Source organism: Melitaea cinxia, chromosome 16 (genome assembly GCF_905220565.1).
Source record: "Melitaea cinxia chromosome 16, ilMelCinx1.1, whole genome shotgun sequence".
In the NCBI taxonomy this organism is placed as follows: domain Eukaryota; kingdom Metazoa; phylum Arthropoda; class Insecta; order Lepidoptera; family Nymphalidae; genus Melitaea; species Melitaea cinxia.
In genome coordinates this window covers 6,371,012-6,395,456 of record NC_059409.1, presented here as the reverse complement: position 1 = coordinate 6,395,456, position 24,445 = coordinate 6,371,012, and the positions used below count along the sequence as shown (strand labels likewise).

The window sequence follows — 24,445 nt, the reverse complement described above, 5'->3', positions numbered from 1 at the left end:
AAACAAGCTTCATAAATATAGCATAGTTTGAACAAGCCATTACAATGTTGGAATAAAAATATAGAGCGTCATTTCCGCTTAAATAGTGCATATAATGATATGTATGTCTTACACTGGCGTAGTTGGGATATAACTACAAGTGGCCGGGATGAGGCAGCGTGAAGGAGACAATAAATATAATTTGTTAGTAAACGTGCATTTTATCTAGATTAGTATAAAACATGAAAACAATATACATCAATTAAACGGGATAAAATAAAAATGTAATTATGGGATAATAAGAAAATTCGGTAAAGAATGTTTGAACTAAATGACGTCGAAAAGAAACTGGCGACATAAAAACAAATAAGAGATGTTCCAGATTCAAATTCTAAATTTTCAATATGGCACCGAATGATTAAAATCCCGGCATTTTATATTTTTAAGATAACTAAAGATTGAATAATTTGCAACTTCAAGTTAGATAATATATTTTACGAAATTTACAATATAAAAGACTAATGCTCTATTTTAAAACGATCACTGGCATATTTACAAAGGCTTAACGCTAAGCTTAACTGTGACCAATCTCAATATTTACAAACGGTCGGCCCCAGCGAAAAGCATACATTGATTGCTCCTACGGAAGCTTTATTCAAACCCGTTACTTTCTTCGAAGAATTTGTCATATTCTCCTCACAAGAGCCAGACCTTAGCGTCCGCACACACAAAGCATGCAGGATTATCGAATGCTGACTTTCGAAAAGTCTTTCCAAGTTTTTATTGGTTTTAAAGATATTCGTACGTATTAACTTATCTCGTGTTATTTTAAGTCAGTTCATTTTCATAAAACCCATTTTGTATCATTACTTCTAAAAAACGATTACTGTAATTCTATCTAAAATTTTAAAATATTAATACACTAGTAGTTAAACAAAAACACAGTACAATACGCCGTCAAACTTTGTAAACAAACGCTACTTACTTAATTGAGAAGTGTAAAACAAAAATATCTGATCATTCAAAATTATTAACCTCTCGATATAGTGCATCAAATTCCTATAAAATCGTTATAATGAAACAACCGTTTCGGATTTTATCGCGGTTTTATTAAGATTTTTAGATGCTCGACGTTTCAGACTTTACAGCAATCATGGACATGGTCCCGTGACCATAACGAGTGCAATTCGCGTAAAGTTTAGAAAACAACATCTAAAAAACCGATAAAAACATTGTATAACATTTCGAAAGTAAGCGATCGAAATCGTGTTCGTGTGTTGCCTTACGTCGGAGTCGGCGCGAGCTTGACGGGCGGCGGCAGCGGCGCGGGAGAGGGCGGCGCGCGCCGCGTGCTGCAATAAGGGAGCGGGAAGCGCCAACCGTACAGACTACGTACAACATTGTAAACATTGGTATGCGACGACGACTTCATTAGCTTTCTTGTATGACATGTGTGGTGTTCCGATACAGTGGCGTAGTCCTTATGTCCGATCCACATTAGTGTCGATCTCAGCTCGTTCTCGGTCCGATCTCGATCCGGTAAAACAAAAAACAATAGACGGATCGCTGCTGGGTGTGATTTGATCGAAACTTGACTGTTAGGGATAGTATGAAATACACTCATTGTTTCTCGTTTAAAAATAATTTACCGGATCGAGATCGGACCGAGAGATCGGCGCTGTAATGTGGATCGGGACTAAAAGGCCTTAAATAAAGAAAAAAAGAAGACTATCGGGCAGAAACATCTCTCATCGATACTACACTGGCAATGACCGAGAGGACAGGATCGGACGGTGTAGGAACAATATATGTCGATGAAGTGCAAAATGATAACAATTCAAAATTTATATGTGTAACATTGATTGATTTTAGATACTAAGAAATAATTAAAGAATATTATATACTAGAGATTTATATTACCTTCCCAGTTTAGCTTCGTCGTCGCTGTGCTTCTTGACCCGTTTGCCGCAAATCATCGCTATGACGCCTTGCCGTCTGAAGCACAGAAGAAGTAGGTCCACAACTATGAGACATATCAACACTCCAGCCAACGCTAATCCAATGATGGCGCCGCTTGATAATAGTTGTGGTGGAGCAAAGCCAGACCGTTCCACTCCTGTCGAAATAAATATAATTTTGGAATTTGTACAATAAATAAAAGTAGAAATAAGAGCAGTAAATTAAGATACATTTCTGTAAGGTCTAGACAAATATTAAAATCTGATATTTTTAACTTATTTACTGCTCTTAGTAAGTTAGTTTTATGCATCATAAAGAAGCTTAATATAATGTGAAATGAAACAGATTGTAACAAATGCGTAGCTGCAAGTGCTTGTGCAGTTAGAATTAACAGGAACAATGTAGAAGAAGGTAGACATTTATTACAATCAATTTTGGTGAGACAGGAGTGCTTTCAAATCAAGAAATCGTGCACCCAATCACCAAAATATATTTTTCGAAACATAAGAACAACTGCATAATACTCATATACTTTTAACCATGAAAGCCCTCCATCTGAATGAAATGGGGTTTGAATGAAAAATGAAACGACAAAAAATATTTGTAGCGACAGTAATGATGCATAAACGCAAATCTTAAAGTTATGAATAAGAGAAAGAAAGAAAAGTTGTCAAGATGCAAACATTCCAAATAACTCGAATTGACGAAACATAAATTTTCAAACCCCATGACAAAACTTCTGAATCTATAACAATAAGCGGATATTGATATCTAGTAAGGTATAGTAAAATAACCAAAAACATACTTTAAAGTAAAAATCGATGGACATCTAAGAACCATCACCGTATACATAATTCGAGATCCTTTACTATAAGGCGTAATGTTGGGTTTGTACTTGTAGTTTGAAAAATAGGATCAACCTTCTAAAGTAAAGAGAAATAAAACATTCAAACTACAAATATTATTAATTAGCGCTACTTAAAAGTAATTTAAGACTTTCCGTAAACCTGCTATAAAAATAAAAATACTTTTATAAAAGTAACATTCGTCACCATATTTGACTTTTACCACGTTATGTTTCATGCTTTGAATAAATTATGTAATCACATACCATCACTACCGTATACTAAACATTTTAACTACTATGATAAAATAAGGGGACATCTAATGGAATGGATTATTATAATAATTCGCAGCTCGCTCGTACATTTTTATTTTTGTTTATAAAAAGTGACCATGCCAATGGTTTTTAGTTTGATTAATATTGAAAGGGTGTACACAAATCTAGCATCGAGAAGATCATGCAGTACAATAATTAGTACATTCCAGAGGAAATAGCAGGATTAACTATGTAAGATTATTATTATAAAAAATATTTACCCATAATTGGATCAGGGCGACACAAACACACTTCAAATCAACATTCAAAAGGGGTTATATGGATTTCTTGATAAGCATCTTGACAGCTTTCTTTTAAGGAAATTTATTTACAGAGTTAAACAAATGTATCCAATAAAAATTGTATTATGCTACAGGCTATCGTAATTTTTAGAAAAAAAGGTTAAGGCAATTGAAACTGATCGATATTTTGATACAATTTTTTTTTTTGTTTAAAACGAGTCTAAATATTTATTTTGTCAAATTTATCAACCAGCTTCAATAAATTCATCATTGAAATCACAAGTTCTTCTAATATTTTTTTAAATATTTATTTTGTTCACATTGGTCAATATCCATCCGACACGTCACAATTCCAATTTGACACATAAAACTTTCCTCCTAACTACACTTAATTCTAATTTTTTAACAGCTCAGCGCTATAACACTATCGGCCATCCTCTTCCCGCTTAACTTCACTGGACGATATCTCTTGCTTCACATCAATGCATTTAGAAAGATTTTACTAAACGAATAAAATAGCCATCAAAAATTCTTACACAAATTTCTTATTTCTATATTGAGAAATTTCATTATTTTTATATTGAAACGAATTTCTCTTCCTTACAGTCTGGCAGTGTAATTCATTCGCCAATTAGCTATCTACTATCTATATTTTAAATGTAACATCCTCATTGTCTTCAACACTACACTAATTAATAAATTTTAGTAATTTTATAAATTAATTAGGATTTCATTGTTTATATCATTTTATGATGACTTTTTTTATTTAGATGTGATGTTAAAACTATTTACACAACAACAAATTGTATCACATAAAATTCCTAAATAACAGTCGTCTTTGGACTTATTAATATTTTAATTGATTAATATTACAAGTATGATATTTTATATAAAGATATATATTAAAAGTAGCGTAATAAAGATGTCCGTTTTAGTGTGAGCCCATTGGAAAGTACTTCCACTTGGATTACCTAAAAAATATTTACTTACATAAATATTTATAATAGAATGCAAAATAATAAATTTAAAAACTCGTATCTACTGCGGTATAAAAGCCCAAAGGTATTTTAATACCAATTTAGTAAAACTTACCATTAAAACTAAATAATCTTAACGAAATTATACGATCCTTTAAAACTACAGAAGTGCGATTAGGGTATTGGTAGGTAAATTCAAGTTACAAAAAAAAAACACATGCAGTAAAGCTTTTTAAAAAACCTACTCATTATATTTTACATTATTCTGCTTTAAAACTGTAACGCCATTACGTCAATTTATTATAGTGAATCAAATAAAAGAATCGCAAGTAAAAGACGGAGCAGATAATGTATATAAATGACGTAGTAGCATTATTAACAAAAAACTCGTAAATTATATTTAGGGCAAGATTCCATAACTTTGAGGTTTTATAGCAAAATCTATATGTGTCGATCAAAACTAAATAAAAATCATACAAAAACAAAAAAAAAACACAATACAATAGCATATACAAATATGCTTAAAATCGAAAAACAAAAAATGTCCTTTTATTTATAAAATAACATTATTTTAATTAATAGATGTTATTAAACATATTAAGTAAAGTAATATCTGCAAAGCGATTTACATGAAACAAGCTCAAATGATAAACGAACAGAACGAGTTATGAAAATAAATGTTACAAGAATAAAACAATAGTGCAAATAATTAATAATTACATTGTGAAAATATGATGATCTACAGTACGGTTTAGATCACAATAATTGGTTAGCCTAAAACTAAAGATGATAAAACATAATTACGAAATAATGATGTTTAAATCGTAGCCAGGAAAATGTTTAAAGTAGATTAGGTATAAAATGTAGCAACTAAAACGTTAAATGACACTGTAATGACACTTCACAAAATGGAACGCACGAGAATGGACGAAAGCAGAACCAAAATAGAAGAAACTGTGTGGTACGCTGTGGAAGTATGAGGGTCGGCCGTGTAAACGTCGTAGAAGCCAGCGCGGAGTGGGATCTCGTTATTGTCTTGGTACTCACCGAGAGCGGTTTGGACGTAGAGTTGGGCGGGCAACGAGTATCCGAGGACGTTGTGAGCGCGGACGTGCATTCGGTATCTGGTGTCCGGGTGTAAGCCGCGAACTTCGTAATTAATAGCTTCGTAGGATTTCAACTCTTCAGTTACACAATCTGATTCGGCAGATACGCGCCATTCTCCGCTAACTTTCAATACCTGTGAATAGTGTGTGATTATTAGATAATTTATTATTGATAAAAATAAATTACAGAAAATATATTTTTCTATTATCTTACAATTATGTTTAGATGGTACTCTAAATTTATGATCATAATGTAAAATTTTCATTAAGGTACAGCACAGCAGGGTGTATACTGCCAAAAATCTGGAGCAGTCCGACTGGGAAGGACCTCAACCATACAGAAGATCACTGCTAAATAATTACTGCTTTCAAGTAGTGTTATGTTCCTGTGGTGGGTAAGTTGGTCAGAACTCTTGGGAAGGGTCGGGGGTAGGGACGGCAACGTACTTTCAACCTTTCTGGTATTACAAGCGTCTATAGGCTACTGTAACCGTTTACTATCAGGTGTGCCGTACACTTGTTTGCTGACATAGTCGTACAAAAAATTAAGAAAAAAGACTTACTGGGCAATAGCTAACTTCGTACATATCGATAGGCTCCCCGTTATGTGCCGGCACTCTCCATTGTAATTCGTACTTGTCTGCATACCTTCCATGAATAAGAGACTCGGAGCTTATATTTAACCGCCACTTAGGTTGTTCCGGTGGTGATCTACAAAGCAAAACGATTAAAAAAGAGTTCCTTATACAGAAATTTTTTAACTAATCCGTCACTGCTTTACCTTCTTGGCATGACTACAGTTACAGGTGCTCCCCAGCTTCCGACTCCGACTTGGTTGACAGCCGCAAATCTAAAGTCGTATGTGAACATCGGCCTCAAATTTTCAACAATATACGGTGAGTTGACAGACCAAGTTCTGTTCATCGCTAGATTCCAATCAAAGTTTCCATTTTCCTTGTATTGTGCCGTGAAAGCCAATATCGGGGGACCCAATTCTTCAGCTGGGCCAATAATATTGAATGATACCGATGTCGCCGTTATTGTTTCTTGTCTCGCCTAAAAATATCGTTAGTTGGAAGATAAGTAACCTAATGTTAGTACTACTATTTTAAAGGAAATCAAACGATTTCTATATATTTACGTATGTTTTACTTCTAAAAATTAAAATTATCAAGAATATATTACCTGAACAACAGGTCCTGGTGGAAACGCCTCTCTTAACTGAATATTATGTTCAGCTTCACCTAAAGTATTTGTGGCAATACATTTGTAAACACCGTACAGGCTCCTATCAACAGGCGTCACTGTTACATAACTAATAGGTCCTGATCCATATATCCTGACATGTGGAGACTCAACCAAGTCATATTCGTGGAACCTGCGATAGAACAGTCCGTTGTACATCATACGTGTAACATACTAAGCAATATTTAACTCTGCTGGTTTGCGACTTAAAACTAAAAAGATTGATTTTAATCACAAATGGCTGATTAAAAAAGTTTATTAGATCACGTATCAATTTTTAATAACTTCGAGAGAGTTTTTAAATTGCAAAATATTGCAAAAATACAAGATATGTTTATTTTAACTCGATCGAACACTTCTTACATAGTAGTTTAACCAAGCCGTACTTGGTGTAAGTACTCACTTCCATTTTATGGTAGCATTAGGTATACTTTCTGCAACGCAGCTTATATTGACAGGTTGAGAATTCCAGCTCCAAATAGGAATATTGGTCATATGTTCGAAAGACGGTCTGAATTGAACTGTGAGATGGCCATTTTTACGTGCTTCTCCACCTAAAATACAAAATTGTATTACTAACTAGCTGACCCGGCGAACGTCGTATCGCCTAACACAAACTTTATCGTATGGTATTAAAGTTCAAATTGACTTTTAAGTATTATCACAAATCTTTTGTATGGGAGTATAGAAAAGTGTTGTTTTTAGACTTTTTCAGGAAATTTAATTTTTTTTTTTTAGAATTTTTCTCTCCGTAAGAACCATCCTCGCACTTCAAGGAATATTTAAAAAAAAGAATTAGCGAAATCGGTCCAACCGTTCTCGAGTTTTGCGCTTAGCAACACATTCAGCGACTCATTTTTATATTATAGATGAAAAACTAAGTACAAAAACTAAGTATATATCATTTCTGTTTTAGTTTTCAGTCATACCTTCGTTTTCTGCTACACATTCGTATAATCCATCATCTGTTCTGTTTAATTTTGATATAGTTATAACTACACTAGATTGCATTTGGTCTCCAGTCTGGTGACTGCTAGTTTCAATTGTAATTCTGTAAATAGAATAATGAATCTTATTGTTTGTATGTAATTTAAAACAGATATCATATACTAAGATTATTTAAGTTTTGTATGTCATAAATACCTTCCGTCGTTGTTAGGGCCGTTCAAGAATCGTTCGCTGTTGCTAAGTTTTCTAAAACTCATTTGAGGAGCTGGGCGCCCCGTAGCTTTACATTCCAATCTTCCCTCGGTATTTTCAGCGGATGTAGTATTAAAAAGTTCAAATATTTTCGGTGGAACTAAAACTTCTACTTCTAATTCAGTTTCATTGTGTCCTGCTTGATTTACAGCACTGCAGATATATTTACCATAATCGCCTGCTTCCACTCTATCGAAGGTCAAGAGTCCTGTATTTTCATTTACACTAAACCGAGATGTAGTTCCCAAGTTCTAAAAGATTTTTACAACAGTTAATATTTAAACATAAATTTACTAATACATAAAAATAAAATATTTTTAAATAATGCTTTACCTCTCGAGTAGAAGCTTTTATCCAAGAATATTTAGGGGGCGGTTTTCCTCTAGCTTTACAAGTAATGGCCGCAGATACGCCTTCTCTTATTTCAACTTTTTGTTCACGTTCTTCCATTTCAGGTGCAGTATAAACCTTTAATTATAATAAAATAAAGCAAATTTCAAAAACCGAAACAGTTAAATATATTAAAATATGTGTTTAAACGAAGTCAAATACGCACCTCGAGTTTAATATTTCTCTCAGCCAATTCTCCAGTTTGGATAACTACCGCTCGACATGTGTAAGTTCCATCGTCACTTTCTTGAACGTTATTAATAAGCAACCCATTTGCGTGAATAACATATCTGTCACCTGTCTGAATCTACAAAAAAAAAATTAAAAGTGTTTTTTACCTGTTTATAAACAACAAATAAAATTTCAGTAAGGGATGTTTTTTTCACTTACAGGTGTTCCTTCCTTAAACCAATCAACAGATGGCGCAGGTTCTGCTGTTACTTCACACATTACTTTGAAATCTTTTCCTTTTGTAGCATATTGGTTTTCATTTGCATTTGTCCAAGTTATAGCAACTGAAAATACAAAAGTAAATTTTAGTGAAACTATTTCAATGATGAGACTATAGAATAAAGCGTTGCGTATATATCATTTCATTAGCGTATAGTTAGCAAAGATAATGTGCGTAAATACCAAAAGTGTCCAGGATAACGCTCGCGCTGAGAGGCATGTTTGTGTAGGTCGCTTCGCACGTGTAATTGCCAGCCATTGCGGTTGTGATGGACGATATGTAGAGCAATTGCAGTTGTTTAGCGGGCATCGGTTCGGTGTAGATCTCTGGTCTAGTTCCGGCTCTAAATAAACAAATCAAAAACACTTAATGAAAGAACATTGAAATATGATTTCAAGTTTGACAAATCACGAAGACTGTTCTTCTTAATTATCAATTAGGGGTGTTAAATAAATAATGTAACTGAGTTTTTACTAATTAACTAGCTTTTGACCGTGACTTCACTTGCGTATACATGGACTATAAGTACTAAGAGGTACTAAAGTAGTATCTAATTATTATATAACAATAATTTATAACCTCTTTATATACCAGTTTATGGTTCGACTTTCGTGCGCTAGAACTACCAGACTGCTCGCAGAGCTCAATTTCGATCAGGCATCATAAAACACTTCAGCTATTTTTAAGGTATTTCAGTGACATAAAACCAATCCCCTGTTTTATAATTAAGAATTTTCGCAAAAGCTGGAATACTAATTCATTTGATATGCTATATATGAAAGACCGGTTAAATTCGATTAAGACTGGAAAACTTATATCGGGTCTAATAATAAAAGTGGGTACAATCATGGGTGGTCATCTCAAGCAATCCAAAAATAAAGGTTTATAAAACTTTAAAGAAAAAATGTACTTTCATACATAACGTCAAGCCATCTTTTACCCCATTAGCCTAAGCGCGCACTGGCGGCCTGGCCGCAGCGGCCGGGCCGCGGTGGCCAGCGAAATGTATGTACATCGTATCATAGAGCGCGCACTTGGCCGCGAGCGGCCAGCGGCCGCCGCGGCTAACGAGATCATTGCGGCGTACCTGCGGCCAGCCGGCCGCCGCGGCCATCGAGATTCGAAGAATTGTACGATCGTGCGCTAGTGTGCGCGCACTGGTCGCCGCGGATAGATGTTTTACTCTTTACGGAGAGTTCAAATTATATCGTTATGTCTTTTGATACGGAGAGGTTTATTTGGGCTTGGGAGCGACGCTTGCGGCTGGTCGCGACACTCGCGGCCTGGTCGCAATACTGGCCGCTGTGGCCTGGCCGCCAGTGCGCGCTTAGCCTAAGTGTTAATTTATTTGTCATTAAAAGCCTAAGGATAAAGTTTCATACTTTTAGCTCCCAAACGGTTGCACTTTCAAATTAACCTCTATAGTAGTCATCAGCTTATATTATTCATAATTATATCAACATTTGTTATACTCCCCCTTAGGGTTCAGAATTTCTACAAAGCTTGAAACACATTTTTATTAATTTTGAATCAGTAGCTAGAAAAAAATCAAGATTCATATCTTTAATATTAAAACAATCAAACGGACTTTTATAAAATCTTCAATTCACACCCTTTAAGGGTTGAATTCTCGAAAACGCAGATACATGTATTTATTTATTTTTATTAACAGATCCCTAAAATAAAGTTTTATGCCTGTAACAACAAAAGTGGCAAATTCCTTCACAAATTTTCATCCCTTATTTCACCCCTGTAAGGGTAGAAATTCACAAACGCACGAAATACGTATGTAATCAGTAGACCAAACATACATTGTATACATTAATAAATTTAATTATTTCTCACTACAAAAATAATAGACTTTCCATAGAAAACGTTAACACCTATTTATACACCTATTTATTTACCCTTTTAAGGGTTAGAACCTCCACAAATACTGAATTAAATATTTACTCATTTTTAATTACTTAAATCAAGTTCAAGAAGTTCCATAAAAATCAGCTCAGCCTTTTCGGAAATCAGCCCGAATAAATAGAAAGAGAGACAGACAGATAAAAAATTTAAAACTGTTGTTTGTGTTTTAGTATCATGCAACTAACTATAATATGCAGTTGAAAATAGACAGTTTTTTTGAAATCACAGGCAATTCAATTTGATTTATATATATAGAGAAACATTATCATAAGAACTCTACTCAAATATTTACATCAGAACAAAATACTCACGCTGCCTCCCTTATAATAAGTCCCTTAGGGTCACGCCACTGAGGCTGCGTAACAAGTGCCGGGTCTGGTGCGTCCGCTTGACAAGTTAGCACCACAGATTTGCCAACAGCCACTGTTTGTTGCTTTTGGTTAGGAAATATTATCAGCGACTGTGACGAACATCCTGTAAGGAAATTAAAATATTAACATACACCTATCAACAGTATCTGTAGAAAACCAGACAAAGCTTATTTTAAGTTCTTAATAAACGGTGAAATAAATGAGCCATAATGTTAAGAAAGTTCTCGTAAAATGTTTGATTCCATTGGAACAAAGTAAAGCAGCTGGAGAAGCCCGAAATGTTTAATTAACTTTACCGCAATTTATTCTAAGGCACGTGACGAAGATTTGTATTTTGTAAGTCTATATTTATTATTCTTACACATTACTCAGGGCTAAGACTAAATTTAAACTTATAAAAACCATTTAAGTCTAACGATAAAGTAACTTTATTCCGTTTTATTTATATGAGAGAAAAAACTGTTAAAATAATCATACAGAAAGAATTTAAAGAAAAAAACATGTTTTCAATGAAACATCTAATTTCTCTCTATCCTCAATATCCTTATTGGCTCTTGTGGTGTCAACGTAAGATTTATTACTTATATATGACAGTAAAATAGCGCATATACTTTGCTGACTTTCTATGAGTGGGAGCTATGTCATGATTTGCGTGTTAAGATAACATTATGGCATTGAAAACACTCATTGTGTTATTCCCACAATCCTTACTTTTATATTTTAATTGGAATAAAAATAAGTTGTTGCTTGAATGGCAAGTCTAAGTCATATTATACAAACTTTAAAAACTTATATAAATTTAACACAATTTTGGACAGAATTAAATGAATAAATACATGTTCAAACGGTATATATATTTTTTTTATTCTCAAACAAATAAACGACCTAGAAGTCAAAAACCTTTCTATTGTACTTAAAAACTTCGTTTTGTTTAAAAATAAATAACATAGTTGATAAATTTATTAGCGCGATTTCCAATCGAAACTTGTTCCACTCCAGTATTCATTTCTTAAAATAAAACTGTGCATTAAAATGTTCAGAAAACAAGCATTCGTAGTGTTGTAGTTTCACAATATTGCTTATAAATTTTCTTTCCTCCCGCAAAACTTCTTATACGATGCCTACCAGATCAATAGAGTTCGGAACATAAGTTGAGCCTCCTCGAGTTCGCGGCGAGAGCTCGACGAGTTTCTGCTTATTAGTGAAATTTTCAAGTCACATAAGCTTAACAACACTAACAAGCATTATATTCTGTTAATGAATATACACATGTGTAGCTAATACAATAAAAATCTGTTTCATTGGGAAAGGTTAGGTTACTATAATCGAACTCAGTTAAATAAACCGTATATTTTTTGTTTAGATTTGTGTCTCATTGATGTAGATAAAAGTTATAGAAGTTCAAGTTCTACTTTTCAAAACAAACAAAGAGATTTTGCAACGAAAATCATGTTCGTCACATTTATACGCACGAGTTATGATACAATATATTAGTATGGAGGATGGTTTTTGTTCTGATATAACACACGCACGTCATACAACTCAAATATAAGCCGATACACCTCCCTACCTTATTCATCGAAATAAGCCTTATTGCTACATACATAAGTGCCAAGGTGTGAAACGTAGTGGTCTGCGATATCGTTTCATTCTATGAAAACACGTGGAATTTTTTACAGCTTTTTAGGTATGCAGTGTGCGTACCGCGACCCTCCCTTATTCCTGAGTTTTCCCAACAAACTGCGCTCGTTGCATTTTATACGAAACGTACGTTTTATAGAGAAAAGTACTGTCTACAAACGTCTACAACTCTTGATTTCTCTTAAAGTACATAATTTCAGTAAAATAACGATATTGTTTGAGTAAAATTCTAAATTTTTTGTATATATTCTTCTAAGTAACCTTGAGCTATCTTTTTCTCATAAAACCTTACTGGAATTTAGATACATTTACATACACTGCTCTGTTTTTAATATGTATACAAAAGTTGTAAGATATATGTAATTTTCTCTGCTTTTTTCTAAAGATCTAATCACAATAAAATAATCTACCTTCATAAACAGTTTACAACGAAGTCTATTCATGCACACAACCAAAATTACATTCTTTGAGGGGAGATTGGGGAGACTGTGGACAATTTTATGAATGGGGGTAGGACCACATTCATTGTTAAGTAACGATCGCATTTTAGTTCCTATTCTTAAAGTAATAAAATTTATGTTAGATTGAAGTCACCCAGTGTACAATTGAAATAAGTAAGCAGAGGATTAAAGGGTTTGTTGAAAATTTGTGTGCTTCATAACGAAACCATCATTGGGTGAACCCCGCTCGGTTTTGAATTACCAATTACGTTTATTCTGGATCCTAACAAGGCCTTTTAGTCCATTAATAATAGTGACAGTCTGGCAAATAGACGATTTTGTTTGCGGTTTTAATTAGTTAAGGGTATAAAGAATAAGGTACGCGATTTTTGTATCCACATTTTACCGTTGATTTTATGATAACGGTAACACGTCATAATTACATCAAATAACCACTATATCCCATTATATTTGACACAAGGTATAAGGTTGCTATTTTTCAGTATTCATTTGTAATTTAAAAAAGTTTTCAGGATATTTAATAGCAGATACGAAATAAACGCAATTGTTATCTTTTGAATAAACCTACATTTGTATCTATTTCTCCATTAAGCAAACGTAACAAACTAAATAGATTGGAGAACGATTTGCAATTACAATGGTTTACCAATGACCTGACTGATCTCAGATGCGGTTCGATCATTGACGTCATAATGTTTAGATATAAGACTTTAGAAGACTCAATGGTGGCAGTACGATGCCACGGTAAAAAAGTAGAATTAATTTAAAAAAATGTCACGCAAAAAGTATACTCACTCCTAAAAATGATTTGACTAAACAACACTACAAATTGTAGTAAGGGTATTTGAAATGAAAGCTAGCTTGTAAGTAATCCCTCTATTTTCAAGAAAAAGTTTTCTCAATCCACCTTTAACCTTACAATAAGCCAATCGTACGCCGGTGAAATGAACCGAAACAGTTTCAGGTCTGCCGGAGACCTTTGTGACTTACACCCCTGTGGAAATTACATACGGTCCTAGGCACTAGGGAATTGAAATTGTGGTATGTGTAGAAAGTAGTATGTGAAAATTGTGCACGTCACTTATCTATATGATTGTGTTTTGTGAGAATAAACATATCTTACAGAACGCAAAAATCTTTAAAAATCCTTATTTGTTTCATCTCTCACACAAACAAAACCAAAAAAATAAGCGTGTTTTTACTTGTGCACATTTAATATAAATAAAACAACATGTATAACAAACGAGCTATATTCGCTGATTGTATGTGTGCTTAGTTCTTCCGAAAACGCGTCGATTTTTAATGTGTTTTTAGATACCTATCTAATACAGATTAAATGTAATGAGGTTTACCAAAGATAATGTGCCCATTATGAAATCGTATAGTCAAATTAGTTATCGCTCGGTCTTTTACGATTTAATTGCGTACCATATTGCACCAGTATTAAGACAGACTGAGATAATTGTTAGTGTTTCACAAGCATAAAAGAATTTAAAACTTGTGAATTCAAAAGTTTAAATCTGTGATTGCACAAGAATCAACTCAACTATTTTTCATTGTTCATTGTTAATTATTTATTTTTCGATAATAACACTCAGATAACGTTACTTTATGTTTTATTTAAATGTGTTTTTAATGCTATGGATTTTTTAATATTCCTTTAAATATATCTATCTATCTTCGATTATTATTATTTTTTACTTATCTCTAGCACATTCTCGACGTTATCCGTAGGGCGTTGTGATTAATTACTCCGGTATTATTTCCCAATTAAGCCTACCTTCCCCTAACTTTCTGTCGCCCGGGGGACCGCCTACAACAGAGGCTCGTCTTTTCAGATGAAAACAAGAATTCTGTTGTATTATCGCTTAAACTTGGATTAGAGCACAAAGGTGGAAAGCACGTAATCCAGAGAGAATGAATACGCTCTTATTTTACAAATCTTATTCTGTTTGTAAGGCTTTAGAAGTTAACGCTGTGATATTAACTTGCTACGTTATAGACTCCATATACATATACTTTCTAAATGTGAGTATTTTGAAATATATCTCCATACCACTACAAATTGTTATTTAATTAATAATAAAAAGGTAAAACATGTTTAAAACAAGCACTTTATAAAATAAATTAAATTATTGATAAACAAGTTAAAACGCATCATAAATACTGCAATACCCTATTTTTATTCAGTTTACTGAGTCACAAAATATAATATCCTAAATCTAAGTTCATTCTCTTTGACTTCAATATCAACCGTAGTAAATGGGCAAAGGTTGAGGGAAATGAGATAAATTATTGTTGCGGACTGTTTGCGGGGGAGTTAGAAATTCCTTCTAGCAATGACTCATGGCCCCAGACGTTTAATTTAATAGCGAGATCTTTGTGCAGTGTTTTCGAATAACTTGCTTGATAAGAACCTATGTTGTTACTATAAAATGTTACCTTATACTTAGTGTTACCTAAATTTATGGGAAGGCGATTTTATTTGTTTTACTTTCATGCTTTACTAATGCTGTGGAATTTAACAAGTGAATGGTGAATGTTGAGACGTGTAGATGAGAAGCATGGGAATGTTTACTATTCATATAATCATAAATATGTATACAGCAAATAGTAGTACTAATCGTTGCCAGTACTACTACTAATCGTTTCTTTGTTTGTCGATAATAATTTTGTGTAAGTACTTATTTAAGTTTGTTCAGAACAGTCTGCCTCTTGTATGTTGCAAAAAACTTTATAACAATAGATAGAATTGACAATTTTCATAATACATTATGTATATTTCTTAAAATTTAACTTCGGTCGACTTCATTAATACTTTTTCAGTGTTTTATTTTCGACATATCATTAAGTCTCTTACTTTCTTATGTTTTGTGTAGTCGAAAATAGTTACTTAACATCTTTAATCTTTTGTAAACTTAGCTATCAACATAATTTACTGTGGTCAGTGTGTTAGCAATTCTTTAAACCAAGTGTTTAAGTATTTAGGATCACCATTAACGACGCTATTACGTGAAATGAGAACCGCTTCAGCAGTAACAATAAATTTTCTCTTTTACAGTTTCACTACGTACGGGTATCACGGGTATCCGAAACTCCCTCGCCTTCATTATCAGTTAAGCGCAAGGGTCCTCCGTAAAAAATACATTAAAAGCCCTATCTAAAAACTCGCTGAGTACAGGGGCGTAACGAAGTGGAATCTTAAAACAATAGCTAAATACGAGGGTCAGCCTTTTCATCGCGTCTTCTTAAACTGGAGATCACTCAATATGTGCTGTACTCGGAGAATTTTTACGACGAACATTTTAGACCGCTTTATTGCGTTTGAAATTTATACTGTCCCAGGGGTGCTATAAATTTTTGTTGAATTTCGCAAAAAACAATTCACCTTGCGCGCCTGCTATTGAACCCACGCGTATATGTCTGTACAGGGGTGGGAAGAAGAAAATTTTCTGCCGATTACCTGAATCTAATCTACGTTTGGCATTAATTAGTTTTGTTTGTCGATCGACCTCCAGCACCCTTAAAATTTGAGAATAGGTAGCAAATTGATCCAATTTCACCCTTGTCTACTCCGCAGACCATTAATTACTGGCTAATACCGAGCGAGCTTTGCTATTGGAAGCCTATTTCTTTGTTTTTGGCCGCAAATAGACGAAAACGATTGCAACCTTTTTATCGTTTCTCGCTTTTATATAAAGCCTTTTTCCAAATAAATAATTACGCATGTTATAAGTATTTCAGTATCAATTTAAATTCATACATAAAATAATGTATGTGGCATTACAACCAAACCAGGAAAAATATTATTTTAATCATTTTTTTTTCTTTATTTAATTTTTTCTTTAGTCCATAAGGACTACACCACTCCATAGGAACATCGCAAATGTTACATACAAGGAAATAAATAAGGTCGTCGTTGCATGCCAATGTTTATAATCATGTATAATAGTTAAGCCGGTTCTAAGAGAAGATACGCCAAAATTAAATAACAACCTCCAAGTTCTTTAAAATTTTGAGTTATTTGCAGCATATCATTTCTGATATCTTTATTTCGGATACATGCCACTATAATATGCATAACTGCATTTTCAATGATGCCGCATTAGGTACACAACGGAGATGGTAACTTCTTTAATCATTCTAATAAACTATTGATCGCATATTTGTTCGTAATTACACTTTATCCTGTACTAAAATGTGCTGTATTATGTCTTTTCTTGTCGTCACCAGAAAGTATGTAAATGTTAATTTAACGTATTACATCACTGACGGAATCAACTCTTCGAGATGATTCGTCTTTTATCAAGTAATCTAATCTACGAGTCATCACCTACGCGCTTATTACATTCAATTTTAAACCTATTTTATTGATATACTTACAACATCTCAATTTGTTAAACTTACTACATACTTATATATATACTAGCTGTGCCCGCAACTTCGTCTAATTGAAGTTATCAAAAAAGTTATTATTCAGTTCGCAGAGTTATAAAATAAATAAATTGATATATAAAATAATTTACTCCTTATTACATCAGCTATCTGCCAGTGAAAGTCTCGTCAAAATCGGTCGAGCCGTTTCAGTGATTAGCCGGATCGAACAGACAGGCAGACAGAGAGACAAAAATTGTAAAAAATGTTATTTTGGTATATGTACCGTGTATACATCCATATAAATTTAGTAATAAGGGGTTATTTTAATATTACAAACATACACTCCAATTTTATTTATTTGTATAGATACATATACTCATGTGTGTTGCCCATAGTCACTACGTTACGCAGGTGGGTTGGTGACCGCAGGGGTGGCTTTGTCGCACCGAAGACGATACGCTATATAAACTATTAGTGTACGAAAATTCATACTCCGTCTGGGCAATTGTCGCACAATTGGCGCAATTGGGTACACAGTTTTTACTTCACATATTAATACGAGTATATAGAAGAAGATTAAAGCAAATGAAAACATTGATAATTGTTATATACTCCATAAAAGATACATTGACTGCATAGATCACAAATCCCAGTAGTAAGCGATAAAATTAACATAAAACCAAGTTCAGGTGTGAAGGCAAAAATGTCTATTATTTGACTAATATAAGAAACTCGATGTCCAGATTTAACCATCATAATTTTTAAAGCAAATATGAATTTTATAAATTGTATGTACCTGCAATGAATAAATGTTTATGTATTTTTTTCTACTTTCGTATTCAATTCGTATCAATATTACATTTATATTTCAAAAGCTTCAAAGTTTGTAAATATTTTCTTCGTAAACATATCCGACCAGGGCTCTGTGATGCAAACGTGGAAAATTTCATTTTGCTTGAAAATTTAACTCGTCTGAGCGACATCCTGTTCACTAACAATTTATAAAGATGAGTCCTTTATTCATATTTTCATTTTCTGTCATAGACATGCATTATAAAAAAATAATGTGTATTTCATTTGGCTATAACTATTAATTCATTTCCATTACTATTATAAAATAACTGACCTAATAAATTTTGCCCTGTCTTTAGAACTCACAAACACATAAACCTAATTTATTTATAATTATTATTTTTTAATTTTCCCTTCCATAAGAATCTCGTAAAACGTAATAGAAAACTTCAAAAGTTTCAAAAGTTTTCGCTAAGCCCATTTTGCAATTCATTTTTATTTATATATTAGTAGATTTAATACGCCCAAAAGTAAGTCTACTTGTAGGCATTATTTTTAGATTATCATTATTTAGATGTACATAAATCAACATGAATGTATTATTATTCATGACTAGTGGTTTTTTTACTAAAGCTCTTGATCGCTTTCTTAAGCAATCTATCGGACTGACATTTCTTATATTACTTTTCAAACTTTGCTATGTAGGTTTTTACACTAGTCCTACTGTTTCTTTACATAACTTTCTAGTTCAGTCTTATAGGCATAGATAGATATAAATAGGAATGCGCAATAATCACGTTGGCGTCAGCCATGATTTGTATTCCGCACCTCCGTCGATCCGTCTGGCCAGATTAATTATCGGTGGCACCCCCTCATGTTTATAAATAAGTCCAGCTGACTTTTCAGTGTAAATCTAAAACACAAATATATCTCGAGATATAGTCGTATTGATACAACATTTTCAATATTTATAAAAGATAGTTTTGATATCTTATGTAGCTTGCCAGCTGCTTGACACGTTATATATTCTTGTATACATACTTTATTGCACTTTAAAAAGAATTATTTATCAATTTAAAGGTACCTCGCTTCAGCCTGTAGTATCCCACTATTGGGCATAGGCCTCTTTCCCCATGTAGGAGAAGGATCAGAGCTTAATCCACCACGTTGCTCCAATGCGGGTTGGCGGATATATTCCCTAGTATCAGTAACGATCGCTATCAGGTGTACATGATAACAACCGGGACCGACGCCTTAACGTGCTCTCCAAGGCACGGTAGGAAGACCAACTAGGACTGCACAAACACCCAGACCACGGCAAACACCTGTATGGCCAATACAAATGTTTGTCATGTGAGGGGATCGAACCCGCAACCGCCAGCGCAACAGGTACAATCCATGGCTGTGACCGCTGAGCCAGACTTAAACAGTGTATATTTTTTTTAATTTCATTGTCAAAATATTTTGCCAAGTACACTTATTTTTAAATTATATACAAAAAATGTTTCGTTTCCTTTTCAGAAGTTGCTAGTAGAAAAATAATAGAAACACAAACAACGAGATCAAATACAAACATCGGTACTGAGATTCTCCAAAAGCCGATCGCTACGACTTCAATCACGCACTGTTTGCGAAAATGGTTCAACAGAGGGTTGCTTACGTGACACGCGGAACAGCTAAAATATTAAACATAATTCTTTAACATTAAATAGATAAACAAGTTTGTATGCTTTGAATTAACTAGAAATATACCAATAGACGAAAATTTCATACTAACAAAACACGTCATACCATTGTGGAGTAGGTATCCCAGAGGACTCTTATGGACCTTGAAGCAATATTTTTAAAGAAATACATAGAACTTTTATGAGACAAAGACATAACAGCGAACTCTTATAACACCATGTAAACATCTCTACTTGTTATTTATATGTTTAACATATTGCGACGAAAAGTAAACAGCTCTAAATTTGAAATACCTACGAAAACTCAAGGGTTAAATGTAGAGGAAAGGTCATATGAAAGGTAGACATTTTCGTTCTACATGCATACGGAAAATATATATACATATATTTAAATTGGTAGGCCCTAAATAATAAAACCTTCGTTATATAGCTAACAAAAAACAATATTGACATATATCTTTATTAATTATTTCATACTTATTTAAAGCATTTAAAAAAAAATGTGGATTTGTCCCTTTCATAAATATATTGTATTGAAAGGTACGCATGAATTTTTGAAAAGGACAACATATAATATCACACAAAAGTTACACTTTATAAGCAAAATTACATCTTAATACTTAGTATATTTGTTTGTTGTGGGTGTCGTAAGAGGCAACTACGGGATAACAGTTTCACTACCACCTTGGAACTTAAAAAGCCGACCGATGGCGGGATAGCGATCCAACTGCTGGTTTTGAAATACATAGGCCGAAGACGGGCAGCAGCGTCTTCGGTGCGACAAAGCCAGCCCTGCGGTCACCAAACCGCCTGCCCAGCGTGGTGATTATGAGGAAAACACATGAGTTCACGCCGGCGTGAACTTTTGTAGGCCTATGTCCAGCAGTGGACTGTGATAGGCTGAAATGATGAATGATGATGATTATAGTATATTTGTAAGTTTTTGTTCTAAAATCACTTGTCCCTTTCCTGTAGATAGTTATTTTCAGTCTTGTTGTTGTTTATTTTTTCCATTTTAGGCCTTCTTATTTTTATGTGTATCGATAGATTTTTTCAACTAATTTTTTTATTTAGTATATTCCATTCATAGCTATTCATTGTGTCCCTTTCATATTTATTGTAGCTAATTTCAAAACACGGCTATAAAATCTAAAAGCTTAATCGAAATCTTATTGACCTTTGTTCCAGTATTTGTATGAATGTAGTCGATCACAATAAATTCTAATTAAAAAAAGCAATATACAGCATATATATATTAAAGAACACTTAACAGTGGGAAAAAGACTTACTTTGAATTGCAAAAACAATTGTGAGCTCAGCACAGCTATCTTGGAATTGATTAAAGCGTGAAGTTAGGAGTGAAAGAATGTGCATCGGTGCAGCTACACAATTACAATTTGCGGGTAATTAAAATTATTCCATTCAATGCGTGTTTCTTTCACATAAACTATCATTTAAATTATACATTATCATCACATAATGTAAATAATACAAATTACAATATATTTAGTTGTGAAAAAAAAATGTTTTGAGCTTTCTAACAGGGTGGTATATTCATTCTATTACTCATTAATTAATATTAATTATTTAATACTAACTAAGGATTCACTCGGTTGTACGTTAAACTAATTTTAAGTTAATTGGAACAGTAAATATATGTCTAAATAATTTGGAATGAAACTAAAAAAGAAACATGAATTTAAAAGCAGCGTAACATGACCTAAAGAAAAAAAATAAAAAAAAATAAAACATATTAAATATATTTTAAAGAAAATAATTTAAACATTATTACTCTCTTGCTTTATTTCCTACATACAATTTTGATATTCATGTAGAACGTATTACGTAATTTGCCTCAACGCGACGGTAGTAAAAACAGCAAGGATATATTGTTAAGCTTCACCTCCGCTGTATTCAACTCTTCCTCAAAAAGGCTCGCTAGCTAAAAGCTTATTTATATAATAACTCTTATGACTCATGCCACAGAGACAAACATCAACGCGAAATAATAAACGTATAAATCTGAATAATATTCACTATTATGTTGAAATTGTTTTTAGACAAAATATACATCATATTTCGTTCAAAAAATACGGCCGTTATTTTAACAAAAAAAAATCCTTATTTACCTAAAAGGCTTCGAATTCGAATCAGCTACGCTACTCCACTGCAGGTTGTCGTATGATTTATTTTCCAAAGTTATATGAAATGAAATGTAACCGACAGTTTTATGTTCATTTCGAGGAACAGTGTGTAGGGTACAGGTACCTTACGCATGAGCTAACACTCAGACCAAAAATAAATAATTATACAAATACTAAGTTCATAGTGGTAATCGAATCATTGACCGTCAGTATTTATGCAATTTTCGTCATGAATGCACCAAAAGTGTTCCCATTAATTCACCTCATATTGCAACTGATGTTAAACATATGAGCACACATTCAGCTTTTACAGACAATAAAAGAAATATTAATAAGGAATTTTCATTTTATGCAAGTCGACAAGTCACTAGCACATTTCGAATATATATATAATTTTATATATGGTCAAAATTAACATACAGCTTGTGATCTGCTATTTCAATGCCAGTTAAGGAAAGACTTCGCTCGAGGCTCTAAAGCTAATGCTCTAATGCGCTCCGTAACAGGAAAGTGGCGAACCCGAATAATTTTCCAATTATATTTCCCTTCCAATTTTCCAAGGTGTCGCTCGCGGCACTCGTCAAATGCAGCCCTGAACTTATTATATTTCAACACTTTTGATAACAACCTTAGTAGTTCAGTAATAAAACTTATATTCGTTTAATAACTTTTAACCCTCTGAGAATTCACTGGGCACTACGTATTACATAAGTGTGCGTGAAAATCAAGTGTGCAACAAGTGTTAATTTATTCTGACAATTGAACTTGGTTTTAATTTATAAAATCTTTAAAAATAATCAAAGTTCTACTTTGTATCAAAAACTTTGTCTGTATTTACTATTTACTATAGTAAGATTACTGGAGATTTTTTTCTTTTATTATTAATACAGAAACCTTAAAAAAATTGAATGTATTATTTATATTATTATTTATTATTTAGTGATTATATACAATTGTATAGTTTTTAAAGTAAATTAAATTACATTAATATATGTAGCCACTTATAGCGTTGTACAACTAATGTATCGTTAGTTTACATATAAAAATATTCTTTGCGTTAAGTTTTTATGTACATTATTTTCTACTTAGATTTAAATAAAAATACAAGAAAAGCAAAACCACCTTATTAAGCTTGTACGTTACAATAAATACTGAATTTTAATGAAGATCGGTATTATAATAATATGTAACTATTTATAAGGATAGAAATAAATAATTCTTTATTCCAAACGGAATTAATGCCAACATACATTTCAAAAGAAAACGTATTCACTTCATGGGGCATACCATCAAAATTAATTAACATGAACGAACATAATGACTAGAAATAAAAATAAAATTAAGGAAGCGATGGATGGATAATAACAGTAATTTCGAATCTGAAGGAAATTCACCTTTTCGAAAATTATAGACATTACACAAGTATTACATATGTATACAATTAGGTATTCGTAATTACACTTTCTTAATATTTAAGTTTTAAGTAAAGCTTTTTACATGTTTTAAATCTGAGGCTGATATTGTAAGCTATTAAATTGTTTATAAATAAAATCACACGATACTTGAAAGTCTAATCTTCAAGAGTTTGAGAATTTTATGAAACAAAATAAACTCGAGTTGTTGGCAAAATATATGAAAGAAAGAAAAATCGAGCTAAAGAATTGATAGGATACGTGAAATTTTAGCTTCCCGATTCAAAGAAGGAAACTAGATTAAATAGAGTATAATAATACCCTCGAGTCAAGATAGACAAATAGCAATATAGTGCAAATATACGTATATCGTATGTATATCTATATCGTATGTATATATATATATATACTTATGTTTCTACTTTTCAAAATATGAACGGTTAATAAACGAATCTACGATCACTATTCATTTCTTTTAACCGTCCGGATTATCGTAAGTAAAGTATGTGCTATGTGACCGGATATGTACATTTTTTTTCGAAGTATTTGTAACAGAAATATAGTTTTACACAAACGTATAATTTTAAAAGCCCCACAATTTTTTGCGTAGAAAGTACCAGAAACAATCAGTTTTTCACTTTCTAAAGAAAGTAATGTACCTACCTAATATTGATGGTCATACTTCCCACGATTAAATTTTAAAATAATAAGCTATATTTAATACTTACATAAAATCATTTTACGAGGTACACTTAATTGGTTATCATTTTTAATAAAATGACAGCAATTAATTCACGAAAGCTTTACTATAGGAATGAAAAAAATCATAACTTAAAAAATTGCTTGAACGTCGTAAAATTCAATCGGTGTTCGATCGCAAAATAAAAAGCCTCATTATTAAGCTCCGAATGTTCTATCAAATGAATTCTAATGAAGTTAA

The 24,445-nt window shown here is 32.8% G+C and overlaps 1 protein-coding gene across 1 annotated transcript in view; it reads right to left on the bottom strand.

Annotated features, from left to right (window-relative positions):
- The window catches only part of LOC123661235 (fasciclin-2), a 35,065-nt gene that overhangs the window by 343 nt on the left and 10,277 nt on the right, over window positions 1-24,445 (bottom strand). The window contains exons 3-17 of the mRNA XM_045596222.1: window positions 10,934-11,102; window positions 8,891-9,051; window positions 8,648-8,772; window positions 8,424-8,564; window positions 8,201-8,335; window positions 7,811-8,118; window positions 7,597-7,718; window positions 7,071-7,221; window positions 6,608-6,800; window positions 6,204-6,478; window positions 5,986-6,133; window positions 5,364-5,556; window positions 1,900-2,095; window positions 1,266-1,331; window positions 113-133 (exon numbers count right to left, since the gene is read on the bottom strand). Coding sequence (XP_045452178.1) covers window positions 113-133; window positions 1,266-1,331; window positions 1,900-2,095; window positions 5,364-5,556; window positions 5,986-6,133; window positions 6,204-6,478; window positions 6,608-6,800; window positions 7,071-7,221; window positions 7,597-7,718; window positions 7,811-8,118; window positions 8,201-8,335; window positions 8,424-8,564; window positions 8,648-8,772; window positions 8,891-9,051; window positions 10,934-11,102 — 2,404 coding nt within the window. The remainder of the gene's footprint in view (window positions 1-112; window positions 134-1,265; window positions 1,332-1,899; window positions 2,096-5,363; window positions 5,557-5,985; window positions 6,134-6,203; window positions 6,479-6,607; window positions 6,801-7,070; window positions 7,222-7,596; window positions 7,719-7,810; window positions 8,119-8,200; window positions 8,336-8,423; window positions 8,565-8,647; window positions 8,773-8,890; window positions 9,052-10,933; window positions 11,103-24,445) is intronic.